Source organism: Pan paniscus, chromosome 6 (assembly GCF_029289425.2).
Source record: "Pan paniscus chromosome 6, NHGRI_mPanPan1-v2.0_pri, whole genome shotgun sequence".
Classification (NCBI taxonomy): domain Eukaryota; kingdom Metazoa; phylum Chordata; class Mammalia; order Primates; family Hominidae; genus Pan; species Pan paniscus.
This window is the reverse complement of record NC_073255.2, coordinates 117,506,821-117,523,300: the sequence shown is the minus strand read 5'-3', so window position 1 is coordinate 117,523,300 and position 16,480 is coordinate 117,506,821. Positions and strand designations below refer to the sequence as shown.

Sequence of the window (16,480 nt, the reverse complement as noted above, 5' to 3'; positions counted from 1 at the left end):
TTTGTAAAGTGTTGAAGAGGAATTGGCTCTGGGCATAGAGTCTGTAGTCAGACAACGCCACCTTTCTTGAATCCACTAGGAAGAGTTAATTATTCTACTCTTGTTCTGCTGAAGCACAGAGCTTACATATCTTATATCATCCACACTCAACACATGCTACTGTAGTTGTCTGATAATGGGTCTCTGTCTTCCTATGACTGGGCTCCTTGACCTCAGAGGTGAGTCTAACTCAGCTTGGTGTCTCCATCACCCCCAGCATAGGGCCAGCTCCATCACTGGCACCGGATAACCACCTTCTGAGGAAGTAGATGGAAGATGATTCAGCAGATAGTTCTGAAAGTCTGTGGCTCTTTATGTGTCTTGACTGGATATGTGGGTTTCTTGCTGCATGTATAGTGGAAGGACGGTAAGAGGTGCTGATTTTAATTTTCCATATCTTTCTCCACTCAGCATCTTTGGGGCCTACAGCATGGATGTGATTACTGGCACATCATTTGGAGTGAACATCGACTCTCTCAACAATCCACAAGACCCCTTTGTGGAGAGCACTAAGAAGTTCCTAAAATTTGGTTTCTTAGATCCATTATTTCTCTCAATAAGTATGTGGGCTATTATTTCTTTCTCTCTTTTTAAAAATAACTGCTTTCTTGACATATAATTCACATATCATATAATTCATCCACTTAAAAGGTACAATTCCATTGTTTTTAAGATAATCAAAAATATGTATGACCATTACTATTGTAAACTAAAATGTTTTTGTCAATCTAGAGCCCTCACACACTTTAGCTGTCAACACCCCACCACAAACCTCATTGCCCTAAGCATCCAATAATCAACTTTCTGCCACTATAGATTTGCCTATTCTGGACACTTCATAGAAATAATATCATTGATTTTTCTCTGTTGTTTTTTATTCTCTATTTCATGAGTTTATTTTAGTCTGTTATTTTCTTTCTTTTGCTGGCTTTAGGTTTCATTTGCTCTTCTTCTTTTAGTGTTTTGTGGTGTAAATAATTATAATCAATTTGAGATATTTTCTTCTTTTAAATTTAGATATTACAGCTATAAATTTCCCTCTGAGCACTGGTTTGGCTACATCCTGTGTTTTGGTACATCATGCCTTCTTTTTGTTCATCTCAAAACAATTTCTTGTTGCCCTTTTGATTTCTGCTTTGACTCACTGGTCACTTAAAACTGTATTGTTTAACTTCCACAAATGTATGAGTTTCCCAAATTTCTTTCCCTTATTGATTTCTAGTTTTATTCCATGGAAGTTGATGTATATATGCTGTGTTACTTCTATCTTGACTATCATTTCCTGAACAGCATGATTAAGTTAAGCAGCAGATTATGGTCTACATTAATCCAAAAACTCTAGTCCAATAGATAAAGGCTAAGAGGTCAGGGAATTTAATTCTATTCCTTTGGTCACTCCAAAGACTCAGAAGGTGCCATTGATCTCACTGCTGTAGTGGTGTTTCCTATGTATAGACCTGCCCTTGCTCAGTCGCCGGCCTGAAAGAAGGGCAAACATGATAAAAGGAATGGGTTCCAGTTGAGAATCATGATGTTCTTATTCTTATTACTGGTAGAGAAAATTATAATTGCTCCAGGTAAAGCTTGCATTTTCAATGATTTCCTTTTGTTTGTTTTGTTTTTCCCACAGTACTCTTTCCATTCCTTACCCCAGTTTTTGAAGCATTAAATGTCTCTCTGTTTCCAAAAGATACCATAAATTTTTTAAGTAAATCTGTAAACAGAATGAAGAAAAGTCGCCTCAACGACAAACAAAAGGTAAAATCTGATGGTGGTTAAATGACGATGTTTAGGTTTTGATAAATTTAGATTTTATACACATGATAGAGCATGTATCTGTATTTTTAAAAATAAAGACAGAGAACTTATGTTTAGAACAAGAGAAGTCATTTGGTAGAAATAAAGAAGGAGATTGGGGAAGGAGATGAGAATGAGTCAGAGAGATAGCATTTAAAACTTGAAATCAGGCACAACAATTAGTATGTCATGATATAAACAGTATTGAGATAAAATTTTACCACTTCTCTTCCCTTCAATAAATTGTCAAAGGATAAAGTTTCCTGTTTGAAAATATATTTTACTGGTATTGTGCTTTCCTCGTATCACAGATTGGTAAAGAATCATTTTAAGTCCAAGACTCTTATTTTACATATTCTGCAATTAAAGGTCCTATGAGGCTACCTGCCGACTGCTGACATGTAGTGTGTGGTAAATGTGAGTGTTTCACAGCCTGGAGTGAACAGGGGTCTTCTCTGAGAATTGAGGTTGCAAGGCTGGCTAACTCAGCTTTGCCTTCACGAGCCCTAGAGGCCAGCCGAAGGATGTCTGCAGGTCAGGGAGACAGGACCAGGTAACCCAGCTGTCACTGAAGATTATATAGAGTTTGAGAATATTGGAATATTTGAAAATGCTCCCCCAAAAAAGCTGCTGATGAGTTCTGGAAATGTCAGGAGATTAATCTATACGGACACTGCTGAAGAAAAAGGTAGAAGAATAAAAGATCCAGTACTTCTTCCTGGGTAAGCAGTTATGACCAGAGATGGAACCGGCAACTCTTTGGCCAGAAAGCTGTATCCAAAAGACAGAGAAGATGAGAAACAGGGAGGGCAAAGGCGAAAAAGCAATTGGACATGATAGCTAGATTTGTTTCAGGAAAACATCCTGCTTTCCAAGGATTTAGATGAATGTTTTTGTTCACTGGTGACTCAGGTAACACGTCTTCAAGAAGCCATAGGGAGGTTGAGGGAGGGAAGTCAAGAAGGGAGGTTGAGGACTGCACTTTTGATTTACTTCTGACTTCCCGAGTCACTTTCTGCCAAAGAAATCTCTCCTTTTGCTTCTAGCACCGACTAGATTTCCTTCAGCTGATGATTGACTCCCAGAATTCGAAAGAAACTGAGTCCCACAAAGGTAACCAAGGAGTGCTTCTGAGGGCTACTGGCGGGGACACTAAGAGGGAGGGCCTTGTTCTGAAAATGTGCAGGAAGTATTCCAGGAAGATGAGAATTTTTGCCACATAGCAGAACAACACACATTTAGATGTTATAAATGGTAGCTGGAGGCACTTTCCAGAAGCCCACAGGTATAGCCATGTTCCAGGCTGAAAGGGCAACCCTAAGCAAACCTAGAATGCTTGGAGGACAGTCAGTGGTTTGTGGATCACCTACATGAGATCAAATGCCAGTTCTCAGCCTCCTCCAGATCCACCAAGTGAGAACCTCTACTTGGAAATTTACATCAAACATACCGATCAGGAGGCACACTATCCCAGTAAGGGTGATTTTAACTGTCAGTACTTGAAAGTGTGTTTGCAAGGTTAATCTACTGCAAAGTTTTATTTTTCCCTTTGAAATGCATAAGTAACTAATGGGGGACACCTCTGATACCATGTAAATCTACTTCAATCTTCAGTCTTGTATCTACTAGTTTTATGACCCATGGATGGTTTTGACCAAAACCATTATTACTAAGACAGTGGCAAAATGATAACCATGGTCAATTTCAAGCTACCAAGATTTGGCAACCATCTCACAAAATTTTTGAATATTTAACAATTGGTTCTAGAGAGCAGGACTCAGCAGACTCCAGTATACCACTTTAAACATGTCCATGTCTACATCTACTTCTGTCTGTCTATCTATCTGTCAATCATCTATCTGCCTACAATTTATCAATTAATCATCTATCTATCTCAACAAAACTTGCTGTGATAAAGAAAATAGTCTATTATTTCACTGTTTCATATAGAAATCACTAGACACATATGGCTATTGAGTACTGGACATGTGGCCAATGCCACTGAAGAACAATTTTTAAGAGTATTTAATTTTAATTGAATAAAATTTGAATTTAAATAGCCACATGTGGATAGTGGCTACCAGATTGGACAGCAGAGCTCCCAACTTTAAAATTACAGTTCAATTTCAACTCAGTATAATGGGGTTCAATGTAACTGAGTAAAATAATTGGTTGGTTGAATTTACCCACAGCAGCATACAGAAATATTCACTGATAAATCAGAACTCTGTAGACCTTTCTCACACTCATTTCATATTGTGTTTGGTTGTGAGTTACATGATTGCTGCAGGCACCATATTTATTTCTGTGCTCCAGGTCTCTAAAGGTCCTAATCCAGTCCTGACCAAACAGACTAGTGATGGACCATCGTGAGCTTCTCTCAGGAGAAATATCAAGAGGGAGGCCAACCTGTAATCATAAGAACTTCTGCTATTTTAATGCCATTCATCAGACTACAGTCAATCACCACGCTTCTGGCTTTTTGTCTATCTCTGCTGTCTTGTACATCCTGAGATAGTCCATTCTGAGAACTGTACCCTAGATCTTGTATTGCCTGATGCCTGTCAAAGATGTAATCCATGCTGCTTAAGTGAGGTTGTGCACACAAATCACCATATCTCCTGCAAGTTTGGATTTTGATTCAGTAGTTCGATGGTGGGGTTTGAGATTCTGCATTTCTAATAAGCTCCCAGATGCGGCTGGTGCTGCTGGTCCATGAAACACACTTTGAGTAGCAAGAGGTGATCTGTAGCTCAGTATTGGTCCTTTAAGTTCCCTCAAACATATATAGAGAAAAGGTCCTAAATATTGCAAATTCTCTCAAAGTTTGTCAAGCTATATTGGAATTCTCTCAAAGTTTGTCAAGCTCTATTGTAGAAAATCAAATTTTTCTTGGGGAAAAGCCTACCCCATATTTACTTACAGATAAAGTACTTTTAGGATCATTCAAGGCACACACCCATAACACTGAGTATGTAAGACAGAAATGCTCTCTCTGGAAATTACAGCAGTGCTGGTGCTGGGATGCCATGATGAGGAGTGTATGGCCCACAATCATGTAGACCTTGGGAAAACCTGGATTAAAATGATTTTGCGTCATCCTGGCCCTGTGTAAGATACATATCAGAATGAAAACCACTCCCAGTGTGACTCTGAATTGCTTTTCCATTTTTTCTTCTTGGGATTGGAGAGCTTCACTTAGATTTCATCTAAGCTGTGATGTTGTACGTTGACCTGATTTACCTAAAATGTCTTTCCTCTCCTTTCAGCTCTGTCTGATCTGGAGCTCGCAGCCCAGTCAATAATCTTCATTTTTGCTGGCTATGAAACCACCAGCAGTGTTCTTTCCTTCACTTTATATGAACTGGCCACTCACCCTGATGTCCAGCAGAAACTGCAAAAGGAGATTGATGCAGTTTTGCCCAATAAGGTGAGGGGATGACCCCTGAAGATGAAGGGAAGAGGTGAAGCCTTAGCAAAAATGCCTCCTCACCACTCCCCAGGAGAATTTTTATAAAAAGCATAATCACTGATTCCTTCACTGACATAATGTAGGAAGCCTCTGAGGAGAAAAACAAAGGGAGAAACATAGAGAATGGTTGCTACTGGCAGAAGCATAAGATCTTTGTACAATATTGCTGGCCCTGGTTCATCTGTTTACTGTTATCACAATAATGCTAAGTAAAAAAAAAAAAAAAAAGGAGTGTGGCGAGAAGATGGCCAAACAGGAACAGCTCCAGTCTACAGCTCCCAGCGTGAGCAACCCAGAAGATGAACGATTTCTGCATTTCCAACTGAGGTACCAGGTGCATCTCAATGGGGATTGTTGGAGAGTGGGTGCAGGACAGTGGGTGCAGTGCACCCAGCCTGAGCCAAAGCAGGGCAAGGCATCACCTCACCTGGGAAGTGCAAGGGGTCAGGGAATTCCCTTTCCTAGGGGTGACGGACAGCACCTGGAAAATCAGGTCACTCCCACCCTAATACTGCGCTTTTCTGATGGTCTTAGCAAAAGGCACACCAGGAGATTATATCCCTCGCATGGCTCGGAGGGTCCTACGCCCATGGAGCCTCACTCATTGCTAGCACAGCAGTCTGAGATCGAACTGCAAGGCAGCAGCGAGGCTGGGGGAGGGGCGCCCGCCATTGCTAAGGCTTGAGTAGGTAAACAAAGCTGCCAGGAAGCTCAAACTGGGTGAAGCCCACTGCAGCTCAAGGAGGTCTGCCTGCCTCTGTAGACTCCACCTCTAGGGGCAGAGCATAGCCAACCAAAAGGCAGCAGAAACCTCTGCAGACTTAAATGTCCCTGTCTGACAGCTTTGAAGAGAGTAGTGGTTCTCCCAGGACACAGCTGGAGATCTGAGAACAGACAGACTGCCTCCTCAAGTGGGTCCCTGACCCGAGCAGCCTAACTGGGAGGCACCCCCCAGTAGGGGCAGACTGACACCTCACACGGCCGGGTACTCCTCTGAGACAAAACTTCCAGAGGAATGATCAGGCAGCAGCATTTGCGGGTCACCAATATCTGCTGTTCTGCAGCCTCCACTCCTGATACCCAGGCAAACAGGGTCTGGAGTGGACCTCCGGCAAACTCCAACAGACCTGCAGCTGAGGATCCTGACTGTCAGAAGGAAAACTAACAAACAGAAAGGACATCCACACCAAAACCCATCTGTACATCACCATCATCAAAGACCAAAGGTAGATAAAACCACAAAGATGAGGGAAAAACAGCAGAAAAACTGAAAAATCTAAAAATCAGAGCACCTCTCCTCCTCCAAAGGAACGCAGCTCCGCACCAGCAATGGAACAAAGATGGATGGAGAATGACTTTGACGAGTTGAGAGAAGAAGGCTTCAGACGATCAAACTACTCCGAGCTAAAGGAGGAAATTTGAACCCATGGCAAAGAAGTTAAAAACCTTGAAAAAAGATTAGACAAATGGCTAACTAGAATAATCAATGCAGAGAAGTCCTTAAAGGACCTGATGGAGCTGAAGACCATGGCATGAGAACTACGTGATGAATGCACAAGCCTCAGTAGCCAATTCAATCAACTGGAAGAAAGGGTATCAGTGATGGAAGATCAAATGAATGAAATGAAGCAAGAAGAGAAGTTTAGAAGAAAAAGAATAAAAAGAAAGGAACAAAGCCTCCAAGAAATATGGGACTATGTGAAAAGACCAAATCTATGTCTGATTGGTGTACCTGAAAGTGACGGGGAGAATAGAACAAAGTTGGAAAACACTCTGCAGGATATTATCCAGGAGAACTTCCCCAATCTAGTAAGGCAGGCCAACATTCAAATTCAGGAAATACAGAGAACACCACAAAGATATTCCTTGAGAAGAGCAACTCCAAGACGCATAATTGTCAGATTCACCAAAGTTGAAATGAAGGAAAAAATGTTAAGGGCAGCCAGAGAGAAAGGTCGGGTTACCCACAAACACAAACCCATCAGACTAACAGTGGATCTCTTGGCAGAAACTCTACAAGCCAGTAGAGAGTGGGGGCCAATATTCAACATTCTTAAAGAAAAGGATTTTCAACCCAGAATTTCATTTCCAGCCAAACTAAGCTTCATAAGTGAAGGAGAAATAAAATACTTTACAGACAAGCAAATGCTGAGAGATTTTGTCACCACCAGGCCTGCCCTAAAAGAGCTCCTGAAGGAAGCACTAAACATGGAAAGGAACAACTGGTACCAGCCACTGCAAAAACATGCCAAATTGTAAAGACCAGCGAGGCTAAGGAGAAACTGCATCAACTAATGAGCAAAATAACCAGCTAACATCATAATGACAGGATCAAATTCACATATAAAAATATTAACCTTAAATGTAAATGGGCTAAATGCTCCAATTAAAAGACACAGACTGGCAAACTGGATAGAGTCAAGACCCATCGGTGTGCTGTATTCAGGAAACCCATCTCACGTGCAAAGTAACACATACGCTCAAAATAAAGGGATGGAGGAAGATTTGCCAAGCAAATGGACAACAAAAAAAGGCAGGGGTTGCAATCCTAGTCTCTGATAAAACAGGCTTTAAACCAACAAAGATCAAAAGAGACAAAGAAGGCCATTACATAATGGTAAAGGGATCAATTCAACAAGAAGAGCTAACTATCCTAAATATATATGCATCCAATACAGGAGCACCCAGATTCATAAAGCAAGTCTTTAGAGACTTACAAAGAGAGTTAGACTCCCACACAATAATAATGGAAGACTTTAACACCCCACTGTCAACACTAGACAGATCAACAGGACAGAAAGTTAAGAAGGATATCCAGGAATTGAACTCAGCTCTGCACCAAGTGGACATAATAGACATCTACAGAACTCTCCACCCCAAATCAACAGAATATACATTCTTTTCAGCACCACACCACACCTATTCCAAAATTAACCACATAGTTGGAAGTAAAGCACTCCTCAGCAAATGTAAAAGAACAGACATTATAACAAACTGTCTCTCAGACCACAGTGCAATCAAACTAGAACTCAGGATTCAGAAACTCACTCAAAACCGCTCAACTACATGGAAACTGAACAACCTGCTCCTGAATGACTACTGGGTACATAACGAAATGAAGGCAGAAATAAAGATGTTCTTTGAAACCAACAAGAACAAAGACACAACATACCAGAATCTCTGGGACACATTCAAAGCAGTGTGTAGAGGGAAATTTATAGCACTAAATGCCTACAAGAGAAAGCAGGAAAGATCTAACATTGACACCCTAACATCACAATGAAAAGAACTAGAGAAGCAGGAGCAAACACATTCAAAAGATAGCAGAAGGCAAGAAATAACTAAGATCAGAGCAGAACTGAAGGAAACAGAGACACAAAAAAACCCTTCAAAAAAATCAATGAATCCAGGAGCTGGTTTTTTGAAAAGATCAACAAAATTGATAGAATGCTAGCAAGACTAATAAAGAAGAAAAGAGAGAAGAATCAAATAGACGCAATAAAAATGATAAAGGGGATATCACCACCCATCCCACAGAAATACAAACTACCATCAGAGAATACTATAAACACCTCTATGCAAATAAACTAGAAAATCTAGAAGAAATGGATAAATTCCTCGACACATACACTCTCCCAAGACTAAACCAGGAAGAAGTTGAATCTCTGAATAGACCAATAACAGGTTCTGAAATAGAGGCAATAATTAATAGCTTACCAACCAAAAAAAGTCCAGGACCAGATGGATTCACAGCCGAATTCTACCAGAGGTACAAGGAGGACCTGGTACCATTCTTTCTGAAACTATTCCAATCAATAGAAAAATAGGGAATCCTCCCTAACTCATTTTATGAGGCCAGCATCATCCTGATACCAAAGCCTGGCAGAGACACAACTAAAAAAGAGAATTTTAGACCAATATCCCTGATGAACATTGATACAAAAATCCTCAATAAAATACTGGCAAACCGAATCCAGCAGCACATCAAAAAGCTTATCCACCATGATCAAGTGGGCTTCATCCCTGGGATGCAAGGCTGGTTCAACATATGCAAATCAATAAACATAATCCAGCATATAAACAGAACCAATGACAAAAACCACATGATTATCTCAATAGATGCAGAAAAGGCCTTTAACAAAATTCAACAGCCCTTCATGCTAAAAACTCTGAATAAATTAGGTATTGATGGAACGTATCTCAAAATAATAAGAGCTATTTATGACAAACCCACAGCCAATATCATACTGAATGGACAAAAACTGGAAGCATTCCCTTTGAAAACTGGCACAAGACAGGGATGCCCTCTCTCACCACTCCTATTCAACATAGTGTTGGAAGTTCTGGCCAGGGCAATCAGGCAAGAGAAAGAAATAAAGGGTATTCAATTAGGAAAAGAGGAAGTCAAATTGTCCCTGTTTGCAGACGACATGATTGTATATCTAGAAAACCCCATCGTCTCAGCCCAAAATCTCCTTAAGCTGATAAGCAACTTCAGCAAAGTATCAGGATACAAAATCAATGTGCAAAAATCACAAATATTCTTATACACCAATAACAGACAAACAGAGAGCCAAATTATGAGTGAACTCCCATTCACAATTGCTTCAAAGACAATAAAATACCTAGGAATTCAACTTACAAGGGATGTGAAGGACCTCTTCAAGGAGAATTACAAACCACTGCTCAATGAAATAGAAGAGGATACAAACAAATGGAACAACATTCCATACTCATGGGTAGGAAGAATCAATATCATGAAAATGGCCATACTGCCCAAGGTAATTTATAGATTCAGTGCCATCGCCATCAAGCTACCAATGATTTTCTTCACAGAATTGGAAAAAACTACTTTAAAGTTCATATGGAACCAAAAAAGAGCCCGCATTGCCAAGTCAATCCTAAGCCAAAAGAACAAAGCCGGAGGCATCACGCTACCTGACTTCAAACTATACTACAAGGCTACAGTAACCAAAACAGCATGGTACTGGTACCAAAACAGAGATATTGATCAATGGAGCAGAACAGAGCCCTGAGAAAGAATGCCACATATCTACAACCATCTGATCTTTGACAAACCTGACAAAAACAAGCAATGGGGAAAGGATTCCCTATTTAATAAATGGTGCTGGGAAAACTGGCTAGCCATATGTAGAAAGCTGAAACTGGATCCCTTCCTTACAACTTATACAAAAATTAATTCAAGATGGATTAAAGACTTACATGTTAGACCTAAAACCATAAAAACCCTAGAAGAAAACCTAGGCAATACCATTCAGTACAGAGGTATGGGCAAGGACTTCATGTCTAAAACACCAAAAGCAATGGCAACAAAAGCCAAAATTGACAAATGGGATCTAATGAAACTAAAGAGCTTCTGCACAGCAAAAGAAACTACCATCAGAGTGAACAGGCAACCTACAGAATGGGAGAAAATTTTTGCAACCTACTCATCTGACAAAGGGCTAATATCCAGAATCTACAATGATCTCAAACAAATTTACAAGAAAAAAACACAACCCCATCAACAAGTGGGGGAAGGATATGAACAGACACTTCTCAAAAGACATTTATGCAGCCAACAGACACATGAAAAAATGCTCATCATCACTGGCCATCAAAGAAATGCAAATCAAAACCACAATGAGATACCATCTCACGCCAGTTAGAATGGCGATCATTAAAAAGTCAGGAAACAACAGGTGCTGGAGAGGATGTGGAGAAAACAGGAACACTTTTACACTGTTGGTGGGACTGTAAACTAGTTCAACCATTGTGGAAGTCAGTGTGGCGATTCCTCAGGGATCCAGAACTAGAAATACCATTTGACCCAGCCATCCCATTACTGGGTATATACCCAAAGGATTATAAATCATGCTGCTATAAAGACACATGCACACTTATGTTTATTGCGGCACTATTCACAATAGCAAAGACTTGGAACCAACCCAAATGTCCAACAACGATAGACTGGATTAAGAAAATGTGGCACATATACACCATGGAATGCTATGCAGCCATAAAAAATGATGAGTTCATGTCCTTTGTAGAGACATGGATGAAGCTGGAAACCATCATTCTCAGCAAACTATGGCAAGGACAAAAAACCAAACACTGTATGTTCTCACTCGTAGGTGGGAATTGAACAATGAGAACACATGGACACAGGAAGGGGAATATCACACACTGGGGCCTGTTGTGGGGTGAGAGGAGTGGGGAGGGATAGCATTAGGAGATATACCGAATGTTAAATGACGAGTTAATGGGTGCAGCACACCAAGATGGCACAGGTATACATATGTAACAAACCTGCACGTTGTGTACATGTACCCTAAAACTTAAAGTATAAAAAAAAAATCCAAAAACCTCAGTGGCATCTAATGAGAAGCATTTATTGCTCACAAGACTGGATAGTGAGTTCTGCTGATACTGACTGGACTCACTCTGGTCTGGCTATGGTCTGAGGTAGCCTGGCCCTGGGGGCGCGATGGAGGCTGACTCAGCTCTCCCCACACCTGTCTCATGTTCCAGTCAGGTAGCCACTGGCCAAGAAGTCAAGCTAGGAACCAGGGTATCTGACTCCTGAGCTAAACTCTAACCCTCTACAATACTGTCTCCCAAATATAACACCAAGTGCTAGGTACATATCATCCACAGTTTTCAGACTTCTGCCCAAACTGGGATTCTTTTTAGTGTGAAGAGACCTGGCCTGTGGGGCTGACCCTGGTGTGGCTGTGAGGCAGACACAAAGGGACATTTACATCCAGTCCTGAAGATTACAGTCCAGCCCTGAAGCAACAACTAGGAAACTGTTCCAAAAGGAGGGGATGGGGCTGAGTGTGGAGTTCTATTCTCTTCATAACTTTAACTAGAACTCAAATTGGGTACCTTGGTAGCATCCAATCATAAATTTATTTTGTCGTATTTGTGATAGAAAGGAACAAGTTTATCCGCAAATTTATTTATTTATTTATTTATTTATTTATTTGAGACAGGGTCTGACTCTACGACCCAAGCTGGAGGGCAGTGGTGCAATCTCAGCTCACTGCAAACTCTGCCTCCCAGGCTCAAGCCATCCTCCCGCCTCTGTCTCCTGAGTAGCTGGAACTACAGGCACACGCCACCACACCCAGCTAGTTTTTGTATTTTTTGTAGAGATGGGTTTTCACCATGTTGCCCAAGCTGGTCTCAAACTCCTCAAAAGAGTTACCAAGCAGGACTCTGCAACCAATAATCCTTGTGTGAAGAGGATATTTGCTCTTTTCCCTGTTTTTCTTTCTTGGTACAGATGTGTGACCTCTTTTTGAAAGGTGATAGTGACTTTGGTGTATTTTATTTGGTGGTAATGGTCATAGCCCCATTAATCACATTTCTTCCCATGAGAAAGAAAAACCACTACATGGTCATGCTAAGGATTTCAGTCCCTGGGGTGAGGATGGTCTTGAATATCTCCTACATTCATAACTCCTCCACACATCTCAGTAGGTCACTGAGCACATCAATGGACATGCCAGTTATTAAAATACTTCACGAATACTATGATCATTTACCAGTATGAGTTATTCTCTGGAGCTTCTAATACTTCGATAGTACTGCATGGACTCAGTTGAGAGTTAATTCAAAATCTCAGATTATCCAATTCTGTTTCTTTCCTTCCAGGCACCACCTACCTATGATGCCGTGGTACAGATGGAGTACCTTGACATGGTGGTGAATGAAACACTCAGATTATTCCCAGTTGCTATTAGACTTGAGAGGACCTGCAAGAAAGATGTTGAAATCAATGGGGTATTCATTCCCAAAGGGTCAATGGTGGTGATTCCAACTTATGCTCTTCACCATGACCCAAAGTACTGGACAGAGCCTGAGGAGTTCCGCCCTGAAAGGTACAAGTCTCCAGGGAAATGGAGCTCACCCTGACCCAGGCTGGTTCAAGCATATTCTGCCTCTCTTAATCTACATGACAATCGTGTGGTTGTACAATCATTTGCTTGTAAGTCTTTTTATCACAAAAAAAGTGATAATTATCAAACTTTACAAACCACAGACTAGAAAAAACGAAACTACATCCATCCACAGTCCCAGCACAAGACGAAGATCATCAATTATGTCTCTGTGGGCATTTTTCTATGCCTATATAGATTTTTAAAAATTAGAATGGTATCACTTTTTATTTGGTTTGAATTGCTGCTTACTTGATTTAACAGGAAACTATCCACTGACCTATATTACTATAAATATACATATATATGTATATATATATAAATATATATGTATATATTGCATATGCCATAAACCATTTAACCATGATGTTATTTCAGGTGTATAGGCTTTTTATTCCTTTCTGTTTTTTCTATGCTGTGCCCTTTAGCTCTCTGAATTTAACAGCAACTTTAAAACATGCTTCCACATTCCATTTGCTTTCAACGTTACTTGTTATTTCCTCTGTAGTAATTATAAAAGTGCAGGCTGAGGTCCTGAGAAGTCCTCATCCCTAACGGTTTAAGCCACTTCACTGAAGACACAAGACAGCACAGGTCCTCCTGGTCCTATCTGTGGCTGCAGTCCTGTGCCAGCTCCCTTATACTCTCAGTAGACATCTCACACACTCCTCCTTGGAGGTGTCTTCAGCATGCTCTTCTGGGAATTCAGGGACAAGGTCAGGCCTTAGGCACAGTTCGCACTCTGGATATAGTTGGTGTTTTCCCATTACTGTATTATTAAGCAAAATTTAGAATGAAATTTTTAGGATACTGGCTGGTGATTTAGGATGCTTGGGATCTAGACTTTCATTAGCCCCTACCTGCAAGTTTGCTGATGGGAGGAACCTTGTCTTGTTGGTCATGGTGTCCCTAGTGCTAGCATGGAGTCTGCACATAATACTTGTTCACAGAGTAAGTCAGAGCTGACCAAGTTCTCTGTTTTCTGGAGTAGAGGACTTCTATGTTTCCTGCAAGCTCAGCACTTCCACCTCCTGTGGCTGCACTAATACGAAATCAGAGACCACTCGCTGTACTTCACTTTGAATCACTCAGTCACCAAAAAGATAGTGCTTGCCATGTGTCAGGAACTTGGCCAGGCAGGGAGAAATTCATATGATTTGTATAAATCCATAAATCCATATGATTTACATAAATCCATAAATTCATGTGATATATACGTATATGTGTGTGTATATATATATTAGAGAATGTTTGACATATACACAAGTATATGTTACCGACACCAGCCTATAGAATAGTTTTCGTGCATCTCCATATATCTATCACTGGTTCCAACAGCCATCAATCCATGTTAGCTGCCCCATCCAAATGCCACCATCACCCTCCTCCTATCATGTTATTTTGAAGCAATAGCCTGTAAATATTTCAGAATGCTCTCCAAAATATAAAGACTCCTGTAAAAACACATGACAACAATGCCATTATTACTTTCCTCGAATCAACATTTTTTCCTTACTATAATCAAATATTTAGAAATCAAATTTGAATAAAACATGGGTCAATCTTCAAAGAATTTATAGCCTAATGGAACAGATCAAGGAAAGCAGGGATGACACTACAGTAGGGTAGCATCATATGCCCATGTAACTTATGTGATTTAAACTATCCTGTAAGGGTGTGGGGGAGAAAGAGAGGAAGAGATGGAGAGAAGAAAAAGAGAAGGAGGAGGAGAAGGAGGCAGAGGAGAAGGTGGACGGGGAAGGTAGAGAGGAGGAGGAGGGGAATTAGAAAAAAAGAGATGACAGGAGAAGGAAAGGGAAAAATAACAACTTGAAATAGCACAAGACATTTTCTCCTTCTCCTTTCTCAATGAGCATGTGACCAACATAAGTGTGAGTTGAGGCAGGAATCCACTTTTCCATCCATCAGTCTTATCACTTATGTGCCTTTTATAGTGTGAACATATCACCACCCTGAATATAATTTTAGTGTTTAGAGATAAATATTATTTGCAACAATATTCATCTCATCTCAAGAAACGCTCCTATAGGGCATGGAGAATTGAAAGGACCTGTAGGTTATGATGATTATAACGAAATAACCAAAGCAGGATTTCAATGACCAGCCCACAAAAGTATCCTGTGTACTACTGGTTGGGAGGTGGAGGGGGGTTGTTCTTAAGTAAGAACCCCTAACATGTAACTCTGTGGTTTTTATGTTTCATTAACTATTTAATCTACCAATATGGAACTAGGTTCAGTAAGAAGAAGGACAGCATAGATCCTTACATATACACACCTTTTGGAACTGGACCCAGAAACTGCATTGGCATGAGGTTTGCTCTCATGAACATGAAACTTGCTCTAATCAGAGTCCTTCAGAACTTCTCCTTCAAACCTTGTAAAGAAACACAGGTCAGTACACTTTCTGTATGTTTTATTAAAAATTTTTTTAACTGAAGGGTATATATTTTTTAAAAGAATATGCATGTTTATCTTTTAATAATTCATTCTATGGGCCAAAGAACCTACTTGGATCCATCTTTGATCATTAAGGATGCTTCAGTTCTGGACTTCAAAACCTGTAGCATTAAGAACATCATGTAAAGTCCACACAGATTAGCATGACATGATTATGTGTAGTCTCTTTGAACCTGAGTAAGTTTAAATTCAGTTTCAAGTCAATTGGAAAGAAGAAGTGTTTTGCACAATCATGAAGTGCAATGATTACCTGGCTGTGACTTAAATGGTGTTCTCCATCACCAGAACCTGCAGAAGCTCTCTCATGACAGTGGTTCTCAACCACTAGCTGTATATTGGAATCACCAGGGAGCTTTAAAAATTCATGATGCCTGTGACATCTCAGAAATTCTAAACTAATTAACCCAGAGCGTGACTAGGTTCTGTCATGCTGTCGGGTGAACCCCTGATTAGTTCTCACGTGAAGCCAAGGTGGAGAATGACTAATTTCAGGCATTTCTGGTGGATATGAAGGACTACCATAGAGCAGGGCTATCCTTACTCCTTGACCTTATGTTCCAGGTGATACATTTAAAGAAAGATTTAGAATCTTTTCTCTGAAGAAGTTAAAGAACAGATGTCATTGATTCATATTAAGCAATAGCCTATAAGTCTTATTTCCAGGACCGGTGCATTTAATATGCAACTCTACTCCTTAAGTACACTTTGTGCTTGGGAGAGGAGGAGGATGGAGATGGTTGCCATCTTAT

The 16,480-nt window shown here is 40.4% G+C and overlaps 2 protein-coding genes across 7 annotated transcripts in view; one reads left to right on the top strand and one right to left on the bottom strand.

Moving 5' to 3' along the window:
• Positions 1-16,480, bottom strand: part of ZSCAN25 (zinc finger and SCAN domain containing 25) — a 119,221-nt gene that overhangs the window by 68,066 nt on the left and 34,675 nt on the right. The window contains exons 8-9 of one of the 6 annotated variants that reach the window (XR_008626010.2): positions 15,550-15,648; positions 12,578-13,068 (exon numbers count right to left, since the gene is read on the bottom strand). The exons of the other annotated variants lie outside the window; for them this stretch is intronic. The gene's annotated coding sequence lies outside the window, so the exon portion shown is untranslated. Of the gene's footprint in view, positions 1-12,577; positions 13,069-15,549; positions 15,649-16,480 lie in introns of those variants that run through there. 6 annotated transcript variants of the gene reach the window in all.
• Positions 1-16,480, top strand: part of CYP3A5 (cytochrome P450 family 3 subfamily A member 5) — a 32,652-nt gene that overhangs the window by 15,012 nt on the left and 1,160 nt on the right. The window contains exons 7-12 of the mRNA XM_003815709.5: positions 451-599; positions 1,670-1,797; positions 2,883-2,949; positions 5,106-5,266; positions 12,968-13,194; positions 15,506-15,665. Coding sequence (XP_003815757.1) covers positions 451-599; positions 1,670-1,797; positions 2,883-2,949; positions 5,106-5,266; positions 12,968-13,194; positions 15,506-15,665 — 892 coding nt within the window. The remainder of the gene's footprint in view (positions 1-450; positions 600-1,669; positions 1,798-2,882; positions 2,950-5,105; positions 5,267-12,967; positions 13,195-15,505; positions 15,666-16,480) is intronic.